Here is a 22,616-nt window from a genome sequence, read left to right on the forward strand (position 1 = left end):
TGGCGTACATCGTGAGGTGAAATGCAAGATGAATTGTAGGCATCGAAGTTATTATAGAATACCATGTGCAGACGGATAGGCAAAGAGTTAAAACAAAGCAATATTTAACGTGCAAGGCGACAATCAGGTACCTATGGTAAGAATTTCTGAATGGTATAAAAAAACAACAAAACAAGTGTGGTTACTCAACACGAAGCAGTCACCAGGTAGGCAAGGTAGGCAAGGTTGTATTTGCTACTACGGTATGCGGCCTCACCAAGAACGAACATTACCTCTCCGTGCCGGCGTCAATGCTTTAGTAAGAGTGGCACTTAACTAACTAGGTTAGGTTAGTTAATTAGGAAAAGTGGAAGACCTGACTTGACGGGTCGGGATAGGTATTGCCCCTCCATCGGCCCGGGATTATCCAGACTAGTACCAATGCTACCTAAGCTGCGAAGCTGCTAAGCTGCTAAAAAACATTAAAGATTTATATTTACCTAACCTTAGTCATTTTTGTCTTCAATTTTTGAGAATCTCGTTATTCAATCACCCTCCCATCGCAAGCTGGAAGAATATGGCAACCAGATCAATTGCTAGATTCCTCCAGTACCATCCCATAAGCCGCCCCTCCACCACTCTTCTCCCATCTCTACTGCGCCCCTCCCCCCGCATCGCGCAAATCTCACAACCATTGGCTCGTCGATTCGCTCATGCCATACCCAAACCGTCTCCGACAACATCCTCCTCCTCCTCCTCCTCTACCTCTTCAACACCATCCGAGAAGCCCAAGAAGTTCCTCGAGCCACACTATGAATTAACCTTCACCTGCGTGCCGTGCGGCGACCGCTCGACGCACGTCGTGTCCAAGCAGGGCTACCACAAGGGCTCCGTGCTCATCACCTGCCCGTCGTGCCGCAACCGCCACATCATCAGCGACCACCTGGGCATCTTCGGGAACCAGCACATCACCGTCGAGGACCTCATGCGGGACAAGGGACAGCTGGTGAAGCGCGGAACCCTCGGCGAGGATGGCGACGTGGAGTTCTGGGAAGACGGGACTGTGACCAAGCGCAGAGCCGACGCAGCTAGCAGTACGACTACTACTCCTACAAATCCGGAGGCGAAGGAAAGTTCGAAATAAACTAGACAGCGTAGCCCATTGCAACAAAACCAAAACCACAAGAGCATGAAGCGACGAGGTAATACGGAAGCAGAGTCTGCCCCGGTTACCATCCGTGTGGGTCCACAAGGACCCGGGTCAAGCCAAAAGAAAGAACAAAGGCCGCCACATGGGTTTGAACGAACGCCAGAGCCGATCGCGATGCACCTAACAACCAGGTACCTATGGTGAATTGGTATTGAATCACACTATTGTGACAGACCACACACTGTAGCGAAGCAACTCCCCTCCCAGACTTTAAACAAGCACACATTAGAGCCGAGTACTTAACCGCAAAATGCTTAGAACTAGCACTGTCTCTAGTATCTAAGTTCTTGGTTGTGTAAATATGTATCTTGTCTTATGGCAAGATAGTCTCGCTTCGTGGCACTCTCCCTCCAGCTAAAAACAGATAGGATATGAAAGATGGGCATCTTCGTATGCGGGGTGTGAGATCCACCTAGCCGTGTTGTGCGCTTTGTACATAGTACTGTCATTATCAAATAGAAGACTAGCACATAGAAGTTGATGATGCTCATTGTGTTTTGTATCTATAGTGCTTTGAATTGGACCAGTGAAAGCACTATACTCGCTTAAACAGATATATATGTGAAACTACTATTTACTAGAGTATTCTTTTGTGATCTTCCAAGCTTTTATAGCTCAGAACCGTCTACCTCAATACATCAGGCAGATATATAGGTACATAGCCCCCAATCATCTCCCCTAGTACTCCCTTCTCCTATTCCTATTTTCCAGCCCCTTCTCCTTCCTCCGTTTGACCTTCTTCTCCGATCGTCCCTGCTTCCATTTGCCGAACCTCTCAGGCTGGGTAACCGCTTCAATCTTCCTCTTCTTGGACCTACTCTCACGGCGATTTTTGGCACGCTCGCGCACGGCCAGCATCTCCTTCATGTATGCTGGAGTGCCGAATTTCTTCTGTAAAACATCCATGGCCTCGCCTGCTTTATTTTGAATTCCCTCGTACCGCGTCTTAAAAGTCTCGTCGAGTGAGAACGGTGTTGGGATGGAGGGGTCTGTGAGGTGGTATAGCGGCGTGAGGAGGATATTCAGGGAAGGCTGAAGAGATTCGATGGGCAAGGTTGAGGCGAGTATGTATAAGATGTCCAAAGCTGCGACTTTAGGAACAATAGCCCGGGCATTGGGGCGCGTCTCTTGAACGAGCACGTCCGAAAGCCAGACGAATAGCGTATGTAGAGTGATCGAATGGGCCGCTTCATCATCGTCAATGCCGCCCCACTCATCATCTTGATTGGCTGCGTCGCTGTCGGCGGCAGATTCGGAGTCTGACGAGCCAACTCCCATGAATTTGCTCAACATCAAAATAGCACGGCCAACTTCTGCAGCTAGGGTTTCATCCAACTCTGTTGTATCCTCGGCAGATAATAGCCCATCATCGTTCATATCAAATGGCAACGCAATACCTTTCTTCAGCATCCTCTTCTTCCATCTTTGCACGGTCACGGAACTCAGGACGCCTACAGCATAGAGCGTCATTTGCCCGATCATCTGTGGAGATAGTTCGAGGCCGTGGGATCCAATGTTGGCCTGGGCTTTTTCGGTGCTCTTCTTATTCTCGTAGAAATCGGCTAGGTAGATTCCTAGTAGACGCACACTCGAGAGTTTGACGGTCGTGTCTGGGTGTGAAAGAGGGGTCGGGAGAGATTCCCATAACCTTTCATGCGACAATGTTGTAGCTGGGTGCTTTTCTATCAAGGTCGGTACCGATTTCAAAACCGTGTTGATTAAGTCTGAGTCCGTCGAGTAGGTCGAATAATTAGTTAGTATATTAGCTGCAGTCTCAAGCCAGAGGTCTGTATCTTTATGATCCTTCGGTGTGGGCTCCCTAGCTTCGAAATATAGCGCGAATGACTGGATCGCCAATTGTAAAACAGACGGGTTATCGTCCTGCTCCATCCAAGACCGCATCAGTGATAGGAATTTCGAGGTTCGTTCCTTATCTGCCTTCTTGAAGAGCTCCTTCATTAATTCACCAGCAGCCAAGCGGCACTTTTCGCTATCATCGTTGACCAGGACGAATACTAGAGGGATGAAGCATGTTGTGGCTATTTCCTGAACAAAATCGTCGGCAGACTTCATTAATAGGAGATGGACTATCTCCATGATTGAAAGGCGACCTCCTTCTCTCTCATACTTCAAGTTGGCCACGATGAAGCTGAGCTGTTTGACCCATCTATTCTTCTTTTGGGGATAATCACGGAGGAACTGAAAGAAAGCACCCCGAGCAAGGTCCCGCGTATTTTTGTCGTCATTGGTGATCATAATAGTTCCAACATAGTCGAGGATATCATAGACTGTAGCTGTTTCAACCTTTCGATCAAGAACGCACCGAAGGAAGCTGAATGTAACATGACGATAAAGAGGTTCTGTGAGGTCGTCCTTGACCTTGGCGAGGAGCATATCGACAGCCGCGTCCTTAACCGCTACGTCACGGCGGTCCCGTATGATTACAGACATGAGTTTGAGGGCATTTTGTGCTAGATCTGTTGTGGTCGACGTAGACGCTGAGATGCATTTCGACGCTTCCTTCGATGCTACCTTGTAAAGCTTGGTAGCGTCATCAGTAGTAAATGGAACCTTGACGAGCACGGTCAGAAGTTTGAATGTCGCTATTTTCACTTCTTCCTCCCCCCCAACAAGCGCATCGCCAAGGATCGGGATGAACCCAATGATATTAGCCGCATTGCGAATGTTGTCGTACTTCTTCAGCACGGACCGCAATATCTCAATGGCAAATCGTACCAACTTGAACGTGTATTTGCTGGTGCTACTGCGACCGCCGCTTTTGTTGGCGCCTTTCTGGATAAGATAACGTCTGAGCTTGGGGTCTAGCCTTTGCTCTACTCGAGGCTTCGCACTTTCATACACTTCTTGGATAACTTCATAACAGAATACCAAAGTGTCACGGCTAGCGGCAGCGGCGTTGCCAAGTAATCCAGAAGCAATCCTTGACAAAAGATCGTCGATCTTTCGAACCATGTGCAGATCCAGTTTCTCAAGTAGGAGTGCTTGAAGGGGGCGAACAAGATCAACTAGATGGCTGATAGAAGCAGTTCGTGCGATAAGCTCCATTGAATCCTGACTTTTGCTACTCTTGACCTCCTTCGTTGAGCTTGTATACTCATCTGCTTCTTTTTCCAACCCTACAACACCGAATATGTCATCCATAATAACGTTGACTATCATGTCCAGACAATAGTCAAGATCCCCGGGCTGAAACTGAGGGATGACGTGAACCAATATGGTATGCATTGTGTAGGATAACACGTGAAGTTGGTATCCTTTTGTGAGCGCGCCTCTCAGCTCGTTAAGAACAAAGCCAAAGTATGATGATCCTAGAAGCGAGGTCATCGTCGCAAGGGTGCTCCTCGCCATCTCTCTCGAGTCCCAAGCTTTACTTCGTAGAATATGACAAATATCTGTAAGAACACCAGGTAGTTTCTGGTTCAGTGTATCGTTCGGGAGGAGTTTCAGAATCTTCACTATAATAATTCCAACCGGAACACGTGAGCTGACTGTGGTTTCATCTTTCTCGTGGATATATTGTAAAAGAGGCGGTAAGATGTTAGTAGTGACATCCTCGTTTAACTTCTCATGACTTGGCATTGTAGTGGCTAGCTTGCACTTTTTCGATGGTTCCACGGAGTTTGAGTCGATTTCCATTGCATCCTGGTTCTTCTCGGAAGTCGCTGTTGCGAGTGCATCCACAAATTTTCCCAGTAATCTAATCAACTGTTTTTGAAGTTCGGGCTTAGACTCGATGTAGGTAATATATCTACGCAGTATAGCGCGGTACTGCGGCCACTCGAGCGATGAGGCTATATCAGCGATTGTTGTCGCTGCTTGAGCGCCCACTCCATGATCATCACTTCCCTCTTCTCGACTAAAGATAAAGTGTTCAAGGAGGGGCACGAAGAAGTGAGTCAAGTTCTTGCTGTTCAAAGGTGTGTGGTGATTGACTTTAGATAGGAGTTGGAGGGCTCGCATCTGTCTCGCGGTTGCAGGACTGAGAATATTGTTGAAGAAACTTGGATCCGGATCATTTTCATCGGGCGGAAGGTTAATTGCCACAAGATCAGCAATAGGAGGCCATGATGGCATCTTTGATATTAAGCATCCGAAAACTCTCACTGTCTCTCTTCTTACTGTCTCCGATATTTCCCGTGCATTGGAGTGAAAAGACGGTATCAAGATATTTGAGATCATATCTTGAAATTTGGTCTGTTCCTCGTCCGTTGAGCATGAGGCACTTTCAACAAATTTGCATAGGCAATCAGCTGAGTTTGCAGACAGAATCCCATATTCCTCGTCATGTTTAATGTAAAAGATCATGTTGTATACCAGCGGCTCCCAATCGCGTGATGTAAACGGTATGCTTCTTGGCTGCAAGATGGCGTTGAAGGCCGCTAGCCGCTTCTCATAATCTGGCTCGTCGACACGTCTCTCGTTGAAAGAATTCAGATCTGCGCAGAGACTAGATAACTCGCAACACAGCTTGTCGTCTTCGTATAATACTGCTAGAATATTCGATAGCATTTGTCGATTCGTTCGGTCCCTGAAGAAGCCAAAGAGAGATGAAATCGTTGAGTAGATACGGTTTCTTAATCCAGCGTCAAGATCAGCTCCTGCAAGCTTGATGAATCTTTGAAGCATAGAAAGCACAAGTCCCTTAGCTCTAGGATTCACACGTCTTGATGGCTGGTTGAGAAGTGATACCGAAATGTCAACGAGGTCGGTAACATGAGTCGACTTTTGAATGATGGGAGATAATTCCACCACAGTCTCAACACATGCCAAGAGTAGATCCCTCCCAACCTCCCCCTGAAGCTTAAGGACGACGCCGATGCTCTCTAAAATTGCGTTGACGTTGCGGTCAAGTATCTCTTCTTGTATCAGTTCATTGAACTCGGACTGTGCAGCCGGCTGCTGGGAAAGCTCTACCAAACTGCGTACGATACCCAACGCAAAGATTTTGACTTCGTCTTTGGTCTTCTCGAGTTTTAAGCATCCCATGAGCTTGCCAATGATTCGTTCATCGACAGAGAGGAACAAAGCAGTCTTTGGAAGCTGTGATAATGTTGATAGGAATTGAAAGGTGCCAGATATACCTTGGGTGGTTTCGGTTGGGAGCTTTTCCAGACGTGGGCTCACAACCTCTTTGATAAACACATCCTTGTAAGGGTTCCAATCGAAGCCCGGTGCATTCTGAAGGAGCAATATCAGGCATTTCAGTGATGTGCTTCTTATGACACGAAGCAAGGAGCTGTGCGTGGGCAAATCTTCATCTGTGTCTCCATCATGTTGACTGAGTCCTCGACACGAAAGGACAAGACAGTAAAGTATCGCATTGAGGATTTTATCTGTGTGGGCAATGACACCAGTACCAAGTTCATTGATCATTGATTCCATCATGTTGAGGAATCCGACTTGTTTTCGTGGTGTTAGTAATTCTTGATCGAAGATATTCTCGCACAGCTGCGCATCCTGAACGGGTTTGATGCCACGGAGTTCACCAAGAGCAACATCAAGGAATTCTCCCATGTCTTCAACAGTAAGCTGTCTTAGCACAGCAAGCCTAGTAGCATGAAGACCATGGCGCCCACTTGCCGCGCCTTTTTTAGAAATCGTCCTGCCATAGAGTAACCTTAGGAGTACAGGCATCATTTCAGAACGATGTTCCGGCTGAATTTGCTGGTCGCCTTGAAATAGTACAGTAAGCTCATTTTTGAACCTTGCCTCATCCAGAAGAAACTCCAAGTTTTCTTGGTAGGGTTTAACACCCTCTTGTTTCCACGCCAGGATGGCCTTTAGAGCAGATTTCTGTATCTCTATATCGCCATTGGCAAGTAATCCAAGAAGAGTATCATACACTTGTTGACTCTGGTACAATACCTTAGGGTTGGTAAATTGCGCAAATACACCAAGGAGAGCTTTTTTGTCGAAGAGAGACCATGATCCAATAGCGATCTGTTCGGAAGGTTCTATTTCATTGTTGTCCTGATCTTCCTGGTCGCCTGCGTCCTTAGTCCACGACAGCAAGTATGGCACTAGCTTGCGCGATCTTCTCTCTGCTATAGCAGGGGCCGCTGAGAGTATTTTGAGTGCCTGGGATCGTGCGTTGGGAGGTGTCGTGGGCACCAGACTCTGGCTCCATCCAAAGCTCTCTAGCATAATCTCCGAGGAGCAACTAAGCACATGCTCTGCTTCTTCTGCATTTCTATAAAGACTTGACAGGTATCCACATTCAAAATCCGTGGCACCAGTATTCGATGATATCGTCTCCTTCTGGGGGCCCTCCCATCTCTTGGATGGTATATTAATCCAATTCAACGAAATCTCAGAAATTATTTCCTCGCCAGATTTCACCTCACTGATTTGCTGCAATGCTTCGACCGCTGATTCGCATACAGGGGCCAAGCGTACCGTCATTTGCCCAAATAGAAACGTAGGAATCGCCTGTCGAAGCCACGACTCCTTGCTAAGTTGTGGATAGTTCGCCGCCAACTTCCGAATATGTACAGAGAGATGTCGAACGTTCTGAAATTCTAATGGGGTTTCTTCCGTCTGAATCATGGTTGCTAAAGAATCTAGTTCGTCTGGGGCCGTATCAAGTCGGCTTAACAACTGCAAAGATGCCAATCGATGCTGGCGTAAAGGGCTAGAGAGATTATCAACGAGGCTCTTAAGGAAGGGATCTTCCTCTCCTTCGCTGCTAGGACTCCTTCCACTCTGGGACTGGGGGCTCTTCTCTTGGTTGAGCTGATCTTCGTAGGTTATCAGGGCTTCCAAAAATCCAGTGAGTTGGCGATATCGAGGAGTAGCTGCCTTAAGTAAAGGCGCAAGGGAAGGGTCAATCTGTCCAGCAGCCTTACTCATTCGCAGATATGCAGAAAATCCTTGACTGACAATGAAGTTTGCTTCCTCGCCTGCTAATGACAAGGAAGGCTTCAGTGCAAGCTTGAGCTTCCTTAGGAGTATTTGCGCAATAGGACCGTTGGTTGAAGGCCGAACCGTTGTAGCTTCTAAAACACGGAGAAGGGCAGAGTATTTAGGCAAACATCTATCATGCCATGTTTTGGGGTCTTTATCATATCCAGTGGAATTTCCTTGCTCGGGAAAGGGGGAAATTTCTAATCGCTCAAATTTGGTGACAATTTGATCTTGCCAGGATTGTGGCAATAAGAAGCTATCAGGCTCAGTGACTGATGGAAGCGATCGATTTCCGACCAATCGAGGCAGGAAGACACAAAGCATGTCCTCGTTCGGTCCCTCGGACCAATGAGTTACAACAAATCTACACTTGATATTAATAACCACATCTAATACTGACTAAGGGATACCATACTTTTGAAATTGTTTCAGCAGAAGACTGCGGAATCTGTTTGGATTTAGACTGGAGAAGTATGAGCAAAATGGTATGAACCATCTCATCAGGGGCTCTCTCGTCATGATATTCGTGAATTCGTTGATATAGGGAATGATATGATCCGTCGAGGGCTGCTGCCATACAATAGCTATGTTGACCATAAGTTGTTGCCAGATAGCTGACGAATTAACTTTCTCAAGCTCGTTCGGAGTTTGGGACAGAGCTTTGAGAGATTGCAGTAAGCAATTAAGAATAGATGGCCAGTCTACTATCCGGCTACCCATTCGGACTCCAGATATTGTTCCCAGAATTCTAACATAGAGGCAGTTACGCAAAGGATGCTTGGCAGACGCTTGGTCTTCGGTAGCTATTTCGACTATAGTTTTGGGGATAGACTCGAATGTTTCCGGAGTTGTGTGGTGGACGGTGCTCACCAGCACGCCACAAACGAGGTCTGCCCACGTTACAGGATCTGACGAGATACACTCGTCGTTTGGGACAGAAACGATTAATGCTTTGATGATTTCAGGACCAGTCGTATGTATGCCGTGTCCCTGGCCTTTGACAGCCTCCGCAAACATAGTCATCAACCCATGGTGATATAGACCAAACTGTTTACTATCCCTACTAGCTTCAAGGTCTAATCTGACATGCTCAATGAACAGAGACAGAGACTTCTCGCGGTTGGCAGGTGCCGCGGCCTTTTTGACAAGGAAGCTTAACGCCTCGGCCGCAAAGCGAGCGATATGGGGAGGATTCCGAGCTTTACCCAGTAACGGTGCTAAGGCATCAAAAGTCGGCCGAATGTCTGGAACCAGAAGCTTTGACAGATACTTGAAGAGGAAAGCCAAGCAGCCGAAGGTCCATTCAATGACCGCAGCATCTTGAGGCCGGCTCGCGATTCCAGTGATTAACGCCAACGTAGTCCTGTAATGTTTCTCAAATCGTGTACCCAAATCATGTGCTAAGGCAGTTACGAGCTCTAGGAGAGGTTCAAGTGACTCTTTATCGTGTGTCGAAATGTATTTGGCTAATAATTCGACAATCTTGTCTTCGAAATGGAGGATTTGAGGCAGACTGTCGCAAAAGGGCCGTACATCGCGACGGAATGATGTGAATGATTTGGATATATTGATATCTGCCCATTTTTCTATGGAATTTCGAAAGTAGGAGGTCGTGGTTTCGAGATTCTCGGTATCGAGATCATGTCGACGTACTCTTCGGAGAGGGTCGAGGGAATGAAGCTTGGAAATCTTGGTAGTGAAAGATTCCCATCTATGATTTTTCTGATGAGGAGTTCCTCCCTTTCCCTTTTGGGACTTCACTATTCGTCCCGACTGTGTTGACCGCATCGTGATTGCTTTATCCTCTATCGTAAGAGAGGAGGGAAAGCGTTGTTTGTTGAGTTTTGCGCTTTCGCATTTGGAATTTGACCTTTACATTCGTAGCCCCACTAAATTTCGCATCGCGGAAAAGAAGTTCAACTTTTTTTTTCCTTCCAGTTTTTTTCCCCCGTAACTGTACGATAACGACCGATAAGCACCCCGGCAATCCTTATCGGCTTATCGTATCCAGCCCGTTTGAACTTCAATGTTGAAGCTCAAGCAAGTGCTATGATGTAGGTACATACTAGGTACCTAGTACCTAACCAGGCTAACGGTTAACCTAGTACTAGGTATTGTACCTAGTACTTCTAGGTACTGTATTGTACCTATGTACCTACCCTTGGTCCCTTGTAATCCTTGACGCCTCCCATACAAACTTCAAAGTTCAACGTTCAACTTCCCAAGTTGACTCCTTTTTCATCTTCAATTACAGACCAATTAGATAGAAGCTTGATATTTACCTAGACAACCTCAACTATCTTAAGTTCATTCTACATTATATGCCGTAATGGCAGCCAAAATGTAAGTAGATTCTCACGGTTTGTTGAAACGAGCTTTCATTTTTACTAAAACATAAATACAGCATCGTACTCGGGAGTATCATTGGCAAGTTAGAGGTCGCCTTTCAGAAGCTTGCCACTCTTCACCAGAAGCAGAACTTCTCCTTCGCTATTGTCACTGGCGATATTTTTAGCGCCGATCAAGATGACGATGTCATTACGCGACTGCTTAATGGCAATATTCAAGTACCGCTCTCCACCTATTTTACCATAGGCACTATCCCATTGCCTAAGCGCGTCGTCGAGCGTGTCGAGAAGGATGAAGACGTATGTTTCCCAGTCATTCTCTCTTTCCCCTTTCCTTTCCCCTTCCTACACACAGAGTTCTCTCTCGAGTACTAATATTGCGTCTAGATTTGCGAGAATTTACATTTCCTTGGTAAGCGTAGCATCACTAAAACATCAGATGGCATCCGAATTGTGGCATTAGGCGGTGCCCTTGATAAAACTATCCTCGGCGGTCAATCGAAAGAGCAACATCTTCCTTTACATACTGCAGATGATGCAAAGGCCTTACGCGGCGCAAATAATGCCGATATCTTACTTACCACATGCTGGCCCTCTGGTGTATGGGCAAATTCTAGCAAGGCTCTTACATCTGCACAGCAGGGCGCAATCGTAAGCACTGATGAGATTGCCGATTTATGTGCTACGCTTAAACCACGCTATCACCTGTCGACATCACCTACCGACTTTTTCTATGAACGTGAGCCCTTCTTTTACCCACCAAGTCCCCCCGACTCGGACCAAAAACACGTGACGCGATTCATCTCTCTCGCTGCTTTTGGCAATGTTAGTAAGGCGAAAGCCATGTACGCGTTCAATCTCGTCCCCGGAGAGACACCGTCATCCATACCTCCTGGCAGTACCGTTTCTCCATTCATCTCAAAGGCCAATCAAAGGAAACGGCCCCCTCCTACAGACGAACGTGCCAACCGTCACGGTCACCAAAATGGTGGTCGTCGCGTTCGCCACAAGAGAGATCGCTCACCTCCTCCAGGACCAGATCGGTGTTTCTTCTGTCTTAGTAATGCAAACATAGACATGCATATGATTTGCTGTATAGGTGATGAATCTTACATCACTACAGCTAAAGGTCCCCTGCCCAGCGCCGACACTTTTGCCTCGTCGAACATGTCTTTCCCATGTCATCAACTCATTATACCTCTTCCTCATGAACCGACTATTCGCTCCATGGGCGAAGATGCGAACAAGACGTATCAAGAGATGGCACGTTTTAAAGAGTCTCTCCAAAGTATGGTTGCAACCCAATCAAATTTTCAGTTGGGCGCAGTCACGTTTGAGATTAGTCGGCAGTCTGGTATTCATGTCCATTGGCAATTCATCCCGGTCCCGTCGGATATAATTCGAAAAGGTCTAGTGGAGGCTGGTTTTAAGGTGGAGGCAGAGAATCATCAATACCCCCCTTTCGAAGAGTCGGCTTTAGAATCTGGTCTGGATGAGACTTCTGATTTCTTTCGGCTCTGGATATGGTCCGATGATAGTGACGCCGGGATCGTAAGCAAGGAATTAGTGATGCGCTTTGATAGTAGCATTCGCTTCGATCTTCAGTTTGGCCGCCGAGTTCTAGCCAAACTACTCGGAATAGAAGAGCGATTGTATTGGCAAGACGTTGTCCAACCTATCGCGGAGGAGACTGAAGATGTCGAGAAGTTTAAAAGTGCCTTCAAACCTTGGGATTTTACCATTGCATAGAATCGAGAGCATTTTTAAAGATTGGCGTTCACGGCTTATAAAAGTTTGATACCTGCGGTTCAGGTTACTATTTTGGTCTCGGGGATGGGATCTCAGCATCGTCCTTCTACAAAGGCTCCGAGGAGCGCTACGAAAAAAATCGACATGTACATATTTAGGCTTGTTCAAATTATCTCGTTAAACTGGAGATTCACGGCCCATCATCTAATATCGTTTACCACAAAATGGCCACGCTGCATTGCCATGCATTTTACTATCATACCTACCTACCTATCTATCAAATATCCAGTAGTTCCAACACCGGCACTTTTGGCTGCAATTTACATGTTCATATGGTCTCAATGTCGCGAAAAGGGGTGGCCAGGTTTGAACAGAGACTGCGATGGACTTCCGCAGCATGGCACTGCTATGGAAAATAACTAATTGTCCTCAATTGAACCGTTACCACCTAGGACTTTGTATTGCTAAATTACCTACCATATTCTCATTAGCCAATTTGTCAGCTTCGTCGCGAAATACCCTCCGCAGTCGCCGTTGATGCCACCACGCCAACGCACACACCAGTGCAGCGATGCCTACACCCGTACTACCAGTAATTTTCCACCAGCGCTTCGCAGCGTCTATATCCGCGGCAGTATTATCGCTCAGCACTACATATACCGAATCGCTTAGTCGTGGCCAATGCGCGGCTGGTACCTTTAAATAGTGTTAGCTCATCGAGGTCCTGAATTCTGGAGTGTTCATGTCTTTGATAAATTCACCTGGCAAGCGCAACTACGGTACACCCCCACGAGTTGCATAAGAGTGCCACCCACAGCGGCAAATATGGCGAAAAACCCTACGAATACCTGACCCCACCAGCAGATCCTTTTCACGATGGGGTTCACCTCCGACCAGAGCGTGCCATACCGGATCCTAAGCCTAGCGGCGAATGTCCATAGGGCCATCTCGCATGCCTGGCTAATGGCGTAGATCAAATATGTCAAACTACGGCATGAAAGCCCAGCCTGGGGCGTGGTATAAGAAGTGAGAAATGCGAGTGCGCTGGGTGTCAGCACTGCAAATAAAGACACAATTAGGACATAGGAGCAATCTAGGCAGTTCAGCGTAAGGTGTCTGCGCAGCTCGGCTTCCGGTATCCGGTCCGATCCCTCTCCCTCTCGGCAGTTATTTGGGACGAGATAATCGTTAATCGCCTCCTGGACCCATTGACGCTTATTGAGGCCACGCTTCCACAGCTTAACGGTACGAAATCGCCCTTCAAAGGGAGTTTCCATTGGGCTATAACCTTCAAGTTGTGTAACGATGAATCTGAGGCCCTTGTAGCCTTTGATTTTCATCCAATGTTGCTTCCAGAAGCTCAATTCGTATTTGTCCATTCGGACAGAGTTACCGCCATCACACACGATGCCGTGTAGTGTACTGGGACTGTTGGGTGCTAGCATCGCACAAGACTGGAGCAAAGAAGTTAGATCTTGTTCCGTCCCCATAAAGCCCGTTTAAATGGCGAATATGTTGTTTCTACGCCAGCTTAAACGTGTGGTGCAGATTTGGATTCAGACTTACTATCATAGCTAGATAGGGGATCACCATCCACCCTATAAGGACCTGTCAATATCGCACAACCTTAGGTCAGGACGATAGGGTATTTATTGTTTGAATACGTACATAGGCCAAAGGCAAGAGCATGGGCAGTGTCATTATCGCCTAGGTTGCTATCGGCGTCCAATACGGTATAAATGAAGCTGCCGACGAAGAACAGGATTGGAGCCCCTATTGTCGAACCAAAACTAGAACTACAGTCAGTTCTCGTGTCAGAAGTCCAACCTGTATTTCAATACCTAGTTTGTGAGTTGAGCAATGCTTTCAGCTTGGTCGACAACGATACAACACCATCACGTTGGTTCCCAACTTCTATATCCCCCTCGTGCTCATCCACCATTGTCATGACTCTCTTCCAAATGCTGTTATGCACCATCCTACATCTAGCACGACCCTTGCCAGTTTTGTTCTCCTTCAGGTTGCTAGAGCTCATGCTACTCTCAGTTTCAACACTCTCTGCATCTTCCATCTCGAGAGTAGCCATGCGGAGGTTTCCAATGACGACAGCCAGCAACAACTGTGCTCTCAGTCGTACCGGTATATCAAGTGGCTTTTGATTCGGCGGAGCCAAGAACTCGAGAACTTTTCTGTCAAGTGCATATTCGTAGACCGCGCTCAACAGCATAGGGCCCGCGAATGCGAAGCAGATGGCGAGCCAGACCACGGTATCGATGGTCATGAGCACGAGAGCGCCGAGCAGCCTGATCCAGTACGTGAGCAGGCCGACGACCGTGCGCGGGTGCGCCTTAAAAACGATATCGGGGATGCGCAGCTTCCGCGTGCGGGGCACGTTGCTGCAGAAGGCGAGGCTCGGCACGATGAACTGCACCAAGGGCCCGATCCACTGCTGCATTGCATCCCGCCGCGAGACCTCCCACCCGGGACACTGCGCCGAGCACCATCCGTATGGCACGCTCACCACAGGCGCTCCGCCTAGATCCCCATCGAAGGTCGCGCCGCACGGGAACTGGCCGGCCTCTATTGCGCCTTCGAAGTCTGCGATAGGGACCCCCGAAGCTATGAAGGAGGTTGGCGCATAGGATAAATTCCCGTCGGAGCGGATGGTTAGCGAGTCGTTGAGGGCGAGGAGACAGCAATGAGTGAAGTTTTGCCCGCCGAGTTCCACGGGTAGCTGACCGGGCGGGTTCGATGTGAGACCCGCTAGCTGGGGGATTAAGTCACCAAGACTCATTGCGACGGGGTCTCCGATTCCGAAACTCAAGTTTTGACCAAGGGGGTTGTTTCAAAGGAATTTTCACCGACTCTATCCGCAGTAAATATAATCGAGAATTTTGGCGGGAGGGGGGTTTTCCCCATCGTTGCGCACAATGATCATAGAGAGTGACGTATTGACCTTTTATATTTTAGCGAATCTGCTCTCTGGACTTGGCGGTGTGTGTGGGTAGAGATGCGTGCAGATGTATGTTTCGAAACTGTACCAGAGTCACGATCAATCCTTGACGAGACAACCGTGGCGTCGCGAATGTCTCACGATTTACCAACCCCAACCTCTGCCGTAGCAAAAGCAAACGAAAGTTGAATATGAGCCTTATCTCAACAAATGACGTCTTATACACGAGTATTGGGGCGGATGTACGCCGTCACTATCGCGACTCCAAGGCCACTGCCCCCGCGTCATACCGGCCCGAAATATCTCGGTAAGGTTTGCTATTCGGCGCTACTTTTATCACGGGTGATGGTTGGGCTCGTTCTATGGAATGTGTGCATAATAGCTTATCTCTAGATTAGCCACCTTTATCAGGCCTGTTTGTTATAGGTGTACAATACTGCAGATGTCGAATAGGAGGCACCATGTCAAAGGAGATCCTCACCTTCGGAAAGCCCACCAGGGGTCAATTATACGCCAAGTCGACTAGGTTAGGTACGTAACCTACCTAACCTAACCTAGTCGGAAGGCAATGCAACGGGGTCATACGAAGTGCTTCCTAGCTGAGCTTTCAACAACAAATATAAATTTACCAGAGTATGTCACCGTGCTAGGAAACAGACAAAAATAGGAGGGCTTTTCTTAAGAACTTGGCAACAGCTAGACTGACACCTACCCCGGTCTCCTACCACGAACAATAGGTCAACTTGGTTAGTTCGAAGCAAGGGATAATTTCAAGCTAACCCTGTCGCTTTAGAAGGTCGTTAGCAGTTTTCCAATCTCCGACAACTATCACTATCGACCTACGTAGGTGTAAGTAGGACCATTCACCGGCCTATCTAAACAGCCAATCAATGCTACACCGGGAACTCCAAGACGGAAAAAAGGCCTCGCCTATCTCTCAACCCGCGAACGCCCGTCCCTGGATCACCTTCGGCAGCCGCCATGCAATCTACCGCCGCACCACCATCCGGGCTCATCGTCAGGATTCAGACGCCCTCGCACACCTCCGCCTGCGCAACCGCAGGTGCAGGTGCAGGTGCATCAACACCGTTCCGCGTGTCTTGGTCCAAAATCGGCCCCTCCCCCTTCCGCGTGCTGGAGCCGGAGCCCCGGCAGAAGGAGGCCTACTAACGCCACGAATTCCGAACTTGGCGTTGTCTTCGGCTGAGAAGCCCAGAGAGGTGGAGGCCCGGTGGAAGGTGCAGGAGGGGGGTGCAGTGCCGCACGACTGATTCGGATATGACCTCCTATATGTCGTCGAGGAAGAACATTGCGGTTTAGAGGAGTTGTTTCCGAGAAAGTGGCGGCGGCGGCGGCATGGTGAGTGTGAGTAGGTAAATATTATTCAACGTTCGGTCGTGCCAGGGGGAAATATGTCCCGTGATCCGAAGCCATGCACTATAGGAGCATGCATGAGGTATATTCTGTCTTTGATTCGATCTGTATTGCTATCGAATATGGTATCTAACTAACTGCTAGGTATAAATTCCATCCTGTTACTAAGCCAACCTTGAAGCATCCCATTGGTATAACTCACTTCCATAAATCCTCTAATCTATCTTTGTATGTACTTTCTTCCTAGCACGTGAAGCGTTTCCTATATGCTTTCCATCGCCATTTGGCCTTCAAGAAATAAATCATAATCGTCTGAGGCTGGGTGAGTTTATCACTGCCTCTATCCCGTCATCCTTCTAAAGTTAGTAGGAGGCTATACCATTACCATTTCCTCCATTTGCCTATCTATCAAGATACCCATGCAAGCCATTGCCACCTACCTCCGTAGACCTCATGTAAAACCCCCACACGCCCCCAACGCCAACATCCTCCTCGTGACATCCCCATCGCGCGGCACAAACCGCACCGTCCTCGCCTTCGGGCCCGCAATCGGGTTCTCCCGCATCAGCAAGCCCTCGATGGGGTCCGCGACAACGGGGTCCATCGTGTCGTCCGCTGGCAGGATGCGGAAGTGCGCGATGAGGTGGAAGAACACGGCGTACAGCGCCTTCGTCGCGACGTGGCTCGCCACGCACATGCGCCCGCCGATGCCGAAGGCGTACTGGTGGCGGTTGGCGGTTTGGTCGCCGTCGAGCCAGCGTTCGGGGGCGAAGGTGCTGCAGTCGGAGAAGACGGCTGCGTCTGGATAGGTGGGGAGTACGAGGTGTTAGCTTTGAGGTCGGGTGTTCAGGGTTGCGAAATGAAGGGGATACATGGGTGGATATTCTTACCTCTTGTGCATGCCCACGCGTTGAGGAAAAGCAGCGTGTTGGGCGGTATCGTCGCGCCGTTCCAATGCACTTCGGAGTACGTGGCTTTCGGTAGCGCAAGGCGCTGCACGACGAAGTACCTGCCGACCTCTTTCGTGAAGGCCTCCATATACTCGACCCTCGACTGCGCAACGTGTGGCGACTCGAGTAACTTAGGGTTCGCATCTCGGATGGCCTGGTAGGCCTTCTCCTGGATATCCGGGCGGTGGGCCAGCAGCAGGATAGCCCACATCATCGAGCGTTTCGTGGTGTCGGCACCCGCCAGCATGCTGAGCCCGACGCTCAAAAGCTCCCCTTCGCTAAGCCCCTTGGCCTCCGGGTCTTTGAGGACGTTCCCCTGGATGCAGGGGCGGTCCACGCCATCGGCGATGTCTCTCCGTACCTTCTCAAGCAGCGCGCGGTGGTACGCGTATCGGCGTTTTCCAATATCGGCCATGTGCGCGTCCCCCCGCGGCCCCAGCCATCCTGCGATGGTGGAGAGGGGTCGGAGGAGCGGGATGTAGTTGGCGAAGTTGCTCGTGGGGTTCCGGAACTTGGAGATCTGCTCCTCGATGTAGAGGATCTCGGAGATCACGAGGTCGCGGTGGAGATCCTTGACGTCCTCGATGCTGCGGACGCGCGTGGCTGTCGATCAGTTATCTTCCCCCTTTTCTCTTTCTTTGCATGGGAGGGAATGAGGTAGGTGGGTAGGTAGGTAGGTAGGTAGGTGCTAGAAACCTACCGGGTGCCGTAAGCCAGCGTCAAGCTGAGATTCAAAGCAAATTTGCGCGCTAGGTCTAAGATGTCGACGGTCCCATTGCCGCCGTTGCAGTTAGATAAGACGTCCTGGATGAAAGCCCTCGACTCGAGGTCCAGGATCTAAGACAGCCAATGTAATAAGTCAGATCGATATACCTACATACCATCATGCACAGAGCTTGGTCGGGTGAACGGAGGGAATAACACATACCGGGAAATAACTCTCAGTGCTCGTCTTATTCAAGGCCGTAGCCGCGACCTTGCGTCGACGCTTACACCCTTCATCCCAGGGGCTGGTCCCGATGCTCATCACGGGCTTCCCCTGCTGCACCTTCTTGTGCAGGACGTAGAAGACGGGCCGCGAGTTCGTCGCCTCGCGCTGCCCGAGGAAGAGCGCGCGGGCTGCGGCCGTGCTGTTCACCACCACGGCCGTTACGTTGCCCAGCTGTACTTGGAACACATCGCCATATCGCTGAGCCCACTGCGATCAGAAGGTGTTGTCAGTCAGTCAATGCCGACCATAGAGCGAAGCGGGGAAAGCGCGGGGATAGCTTTTCCGGAGGACACGTACTATCCTGTATTCATCTGAGGTTGCTGTGCCACGTAACGACGGCAGGCTCCCTAGTAGAGGATACCCCCTTGGCCCGGGTAAACCCGGTATTCGCGCTCTGAACCGTGCTATCTCGTTGAGCGGGATGTAGAGGACGACTAATATGACGGGAGTGAAGAATAGTATCTTCGCGAGGCAGCTGAGAAAAGACGAGTCGAATGCTGGGAGGTCATTCAGCAGCCTGGGCAAGACACCCATCTTGGCTTGAGTTTTTAGGTAGTAAGAGGATCCCTAAGTAGGTAGGCAAGGTTGTGTTTAGTGATCAAGCGGATACGCAGTAGGTATCTTGACTTTGACTTGGACGTCTGGGCAAAGATCCCATGCTGCGTTGCGTGCTTTCCCAAACAAATCTGCCATGAAAAAGGACAGACGGCAACGTTGACCCAAAAACACATTCGAAATATCATGTTATATATTTCCATTGCGGGCTAGGTCTAGTTCATCTGATACCCCTCTTGGGTTAAAGATGTGATGTTGAATTAGCCAATAACTTACTAGACGTTTCACGGGATTGTACTTGGCAAGATGGGATAGGCAGTACCTACGTTAGCAGGTTAGCGTTGCACGAAGCAGCACGCCTACGTATGTAGGGGTGTAAAAAAAAAAAAAAAAAAAAAAAAAAAAAAACAGTTCTAAGTTCTAAGCGACCTCTCACGAGCCGTGGCTGTTTCGGAGGCGGACCGACTGCATGGCATACATACATGCCTACCTAACCTATCTACCCACCTAGGTCCCGTACTTACTTACAAATTAACAACAATTACTTGCCTATAGATACGATACTAAGGAAAACCGAACGGTTGGTATCGGGTAATACCCCTGTCTAGCCCTTTTTCGGGATGTAGCATCCGAAAGACTTACTATCTTTGAGACACCGAAACGGACATGAGCGACAGTTAACTGGAAGAATCACTGTTCGATAGGTTGAATTCCGGGATTTGCATGATGCGATGGATAATCTAGGTAATCATTGAACAGGCGCGCTATGCGTATTTTTGTTTGCTACTATGGAGTAGATATCAAAAGTTCGTGATAGATAGTTGTGGCGTTGAAACTTTGGAGTCCGCGGAGTCGTGCAAGCGTGCCTAGTATAGGCCACCTATAGGAGTATGTAGGCAGGTAGGCTATTGCTATTGCTATCGCTCGCACAACTGACGGTTGCGAATATATACGATCGAGACTACCTATCTAGGGGTCTTCTTTCTCGGCTTTTCTTGTACCGCCGCGGCTCTCGGCCTTGTCGACATTGAATTGATCAGGCTGACCCCAATTTTCCCTCGCCGCCCTCTCCCGCGTTTCTCTATACATGTACGGTGAGCTCTTGTAGCCTTTATGCCATTGTCGCCCCTCCCACTCTTCCTCCACGGGCTTTTCTCCCGAAGCCCGTATCTCCTCGCCCCTTTGCTCAATCGATTTCCAAACTCGTAGTATGTTATCTCCTACCAAGAGCCTTACTTGTTCATCCGTGGCCCCGCGAGCCATCAACAGCTCGATCAAGTCTGGATACTTTGAGACGTCCTGTAGTGCGTATGTGCTTAGCAAGACGTTGTAATAAGTGGCTTATTAGGGGCTTATTAAGGGTTGCCTAGGTAGGTCGTATGAATAGAGGCTAAGATAAGCGTACATACCTCGAGACCACTGGGAGTAAAAGGGGTTCCGCTAAAATCAGAGCCAATCCCAACATGCTCCCACCCCATCACGTCAGCCAGGTGCCAAATGTGGTCTACGACATCATGGATCGTGACCGCGCTCGGGTCCTGCATGTTCAAGAAGCGGTTCACGAACACGGCCATCACGATCCCCCCATTACGACGAATGCTGCGCAGCACATCATCCGGCACGTTGCGCAGATGGGGCGTCACGGAGTACGCCCCGGAGTGAGAGAATATTACAGGCGTGCGCGTGATAGAGAGGACGTCTCGCATCGTCTGGTGGGACACGTGCGAGAGGTCGATCATCATGCCCAGCCGATTCATCTCGCGGACGTAAGCAGCGCCAAGCGTGGTCAGACCCTTATCCGGGTTCCCGCGCGACACGGTGGATGCAGACGTCGCCCACGCGTTATCGCAGTTGTGCGTCGTCGTGATGTAGCGAACCCCCAGGTCGTACGCCTGCCGGACTGCGGCGATGGATCCGCCCAGCTGGTGGCCCCCTTCTATGCCCAGCATGCTTGCGATTCGGCCATCCTCGAAGGCGGCGCGAGCACACGCGGGTGTCTCGCAGTAGGCAAAGACCTCGGGCGACTCGGCGATGAATCGCTTGGCTATGTCTATCTGCTCAAGCGTGTCGCGCACGATCCACTAGTAAGCGTTGCCAGGTTTGTCAGCCCTACAAACTCCGAAAGAGGCCGGACTTGAACGACGACGCGGGTTAGAAGGCGCTCACGGATGGGTCTTCGAAGTGCTTCTGCGCCGGGTCGCATTTGACGTGCACACTCCAGAATTGCCCCCCCATCATCCCTTTTCTCATCCGCCCGATATCCGTGTGCCCCAGCAAACGCTGCTTCGGGTCAAACTTGCCGTCGTAAATGCGATTATGCAGTTCCACACGGAGCAGCCACGGGAAATCATTGTGGCCGTCGATGAGGGGCGTCGTTTGCAGTATGGATTTTGTGCGCACGGCATAGTCTGTTGGGTCAATTGGTGTTTCTGCGGGCGAGAGCCAAGTTCCTACAGAGGTAAACGGGGTAATTAGAATCGCGAAGCTGGCGGCGATGAGGGTATTTCGCCAACGCCTCAGCCAGTTATGCCGCGAAGCTTGGGGATGTATGATGAGGGAGTTCCTCTCCGATTCTACTACATCATCTAGCCTACTATCTGTTGTTGCTGCTGCTGCTGCTGCTGCTGTTCTGGGAGGCGTGTCTGGGCTTAAGCCACCTTGCGCACTCGATGCCATATCCGTCGCTTTCCCCGATGCCTAGGGAACTTTTGCGCGTAACCAGCTGGCAGAGATTCCTGGAAGCATGATAGAGATTGAAACGTCATAAGGATAAGGATAAATGACGTCCATATTTCCCAGGGTAGCTTCAAAGATTCTGCGTTGCCCTTTGCGATGTCGCGGGAGGGGGTGGTGGAGGGGAATTCAGTATGGGGAATCGTATCCGGTTTCAATCCTCGAGCGCAAGGAACTGTGACTCCGAACTTGCGTCTTGCGTGCCAGCTAAGACCGACCTACTGTGTACCTACTTACCTAGGCAGTAGTAGTAGGCATATCTTCAAGGATCGCCACCATCCCAACCTGCAGTAGTCCCTGGTAGCAACTGGCCTATGGCGTGCGAATAGATTTGTCGTGCTTTCAACTGCTCGCTACCAGCATAACATCGTCTTATCTGGGCTTGTATGTAACTATTACACACAAGTTATAGTTACTTGGATACATACCGTAATGTAACCCCTGCATCGCATCACAACAACTCGCGAGTCACAGCTCAGCTCAGTCTTGTGGAGTATAACTAATAGTTGGAGTATGGTCTTGGCTTTGGATTAGTTGGAAGAAGGTGAGGCTACACTTGCCTGCCTCCCTACTAGCTAACTAATCTAGCACCTAATCTTAGCATGTACGGCGCATAGTATGGTGGATGGAGTCCGATGGATAGATCATAGAGCACTTACACTTACGGGAACTGCTTACGGGAATAAGCGAAGACTCCATCAAAACGAAGAACTGCTTCCTTCTAAAGCGTTTCTAGCGCTACAGAGGCCCCATGTCTGACGACGGAAGAGGAACGGGTTTTATGCTCCAACGTTCAGGATCCTCGCATAAATCTACCAACTGGGTTAGCAGATAGGCCCGATTACTACTA

At 49.3% G+C, this 22,616-nt stretch overlaps 6 protein-coding genes across 6 annotated transcripts; 2 read left to right on the top strand and 4 right to left on the bottom strand.

The window, feature by feature from the left end:
• The first annotated feature begins 419 nt into the window (after positions 1 to 419).
• GGS25DRAFT_470022 (DNL zinc finger-domain-containing protein) lies at positions 420 to 1,681 on the top strand. The gene has a single exon (XM_049259200.1). The coding sequence runs from the start codon at positions 557 to 559 to the stop codon at positions 1,121 to 1,123; it is 567 nt and encodes a 188-aa protein (XP_049121363.1). The 5' UTR covers positions 420 to 556; the 3' UTR covers positions 1,124 to 1,681.
• GGS25DRAFT_470024 (armadillo-type protein) lies at positions 1,682 to 10,046 on the bottom strand. Its single transcript, XM_049259201.1, has 2 exons — positions 8,529 to 10,046; positions 1,682 to 8,477 (listed from the first exon to the last, which is right to left on the bottom strand). Exons 1-2 carry the CDS (start codon positions 9,899 to 9,901, stop codon positions 1,868 to 1,870), a joined length of 7,983 nt encoding a protein of 2,660 aa, XP_049121364.1. The 5' UTR covers positions 9,902 to 10,046; the 3' UTR covers positions 1,682 to 1,867.
• Positions 10,047 to 10,442: 396 nt separating this feature from the next.
• GGS25DRAFT_516884 (CwfJ C-terminus 1-domain-containing protein-like protein) lies at positions 10,443 to 12,210 on the top strand (the record flags this gene model as incomplete). The annotated part of the gene is made up of 3 exons (XM_049263290.1): positions 10,443 to 10,456; positions 10,518 to 10,761; positions 10,849 to 12,210. 3 exons carry the CDS (start codon positions 10,443 to 10,445, stop codon positions 12,208 to 12,210), a joined length of 1,620 nt encoding a protein of 539 aa, XP_049121365.1.
• A 328-nt stretch (positions 12,211 to 12,538) lies between these two features.
• On the bottom strand, positions 12,539 to 15,004 carry GGS25DRAFT_516885 (uncharacterized protein; the record flags this gene model as incomplete). The annotated part of the gene is made up of 6 exons (XM_049263291.1): positions 12,539 to 12,616; positions 12,688 to 12,906; positions 12,972 to 13,664; positions 13,777 to 13,808; positions 13,879 to 14,000; positions 14,052 to 15,004. The coding sequence occupies 6 exons, from the start codon at positions 15,002 to 15,004 to the stop codon at positions 12,539 to 12,541; spliced, it is 2,097 nt and encodes a 698-aa protein (XP_049121366.1).
• Positions 15,005 to 16,600: 1,596 nt separating this feature from the next.
• GGS25DRAFT_470037 (cytochrome P450) lies at positions 16,601 to 19,398 on the bottom strand. Its single transcript, XM_049259202.1, has 5 exons — positions 18,776 to 19,398; positions 18,416 to 18,685; positions 18,188 to 18,324; positions 17,428 to 18,074; positions 16,601 to 17,338 (listed from the first exon to the last, which is right to left on the bottom strand). Exons 1-5 carry the CDS (start codon positions 19,010 to 19,012, stop codon positions 16,989 to 16,991), a joined length of 1,641 nt encoding a protein of 546 aa, XP_049121367.1. The 5' UTR covers positions 19,013 to 19,398; the 3' UTR covers positions 16,601 to 16,988.
• GGS25DRAFT_470043 (membrane dipeptidase-domain-containing protein) lies at positions 19,321 to 22,448 on the bottom strand. The gene is made up of 4 exons (XM_049259203.1): positions 21,200 to 22,448; positions 20,443 to 21,114; positions 19,676 to 20,332; positions 19,321 to 19,355 (listed from the first exon to the last, which is right to left on the bottom strand). The coding sequence occupies exons 1-3, from the start codon at positions 21,707 to 21,709 to the stop codon at positions 20,003 to 20,005; spliced, it is 1,512 nt and encodes a 503-aa protein (XP_049121368.1). The 5' UTR covers positions 21,710 to 22,448; the 3' UTR covers positions 19,321 to 19,355; positions 19,676 to 20,002.
• Between the last annotated feature and the right edge of the window lie 168 nt (positions 22,449 to 22,616).

The sequence above is a fragment of the Hypoxylon fragiforme genome (genome assembly GCF_022984875.1).
Source record: "Hypoxylon fragiforme strain CBS 206.31 chromosome Unknown GGS25scaffold_1, whole genome shotgun sequence".
Lineage (NCBI taxonomy): Eukaryota > Fungi > Ascomycota > Sordariomycetes > Xylariales > Hypoxylaceae > Hypoxylon > Hypoxylon fragiforme.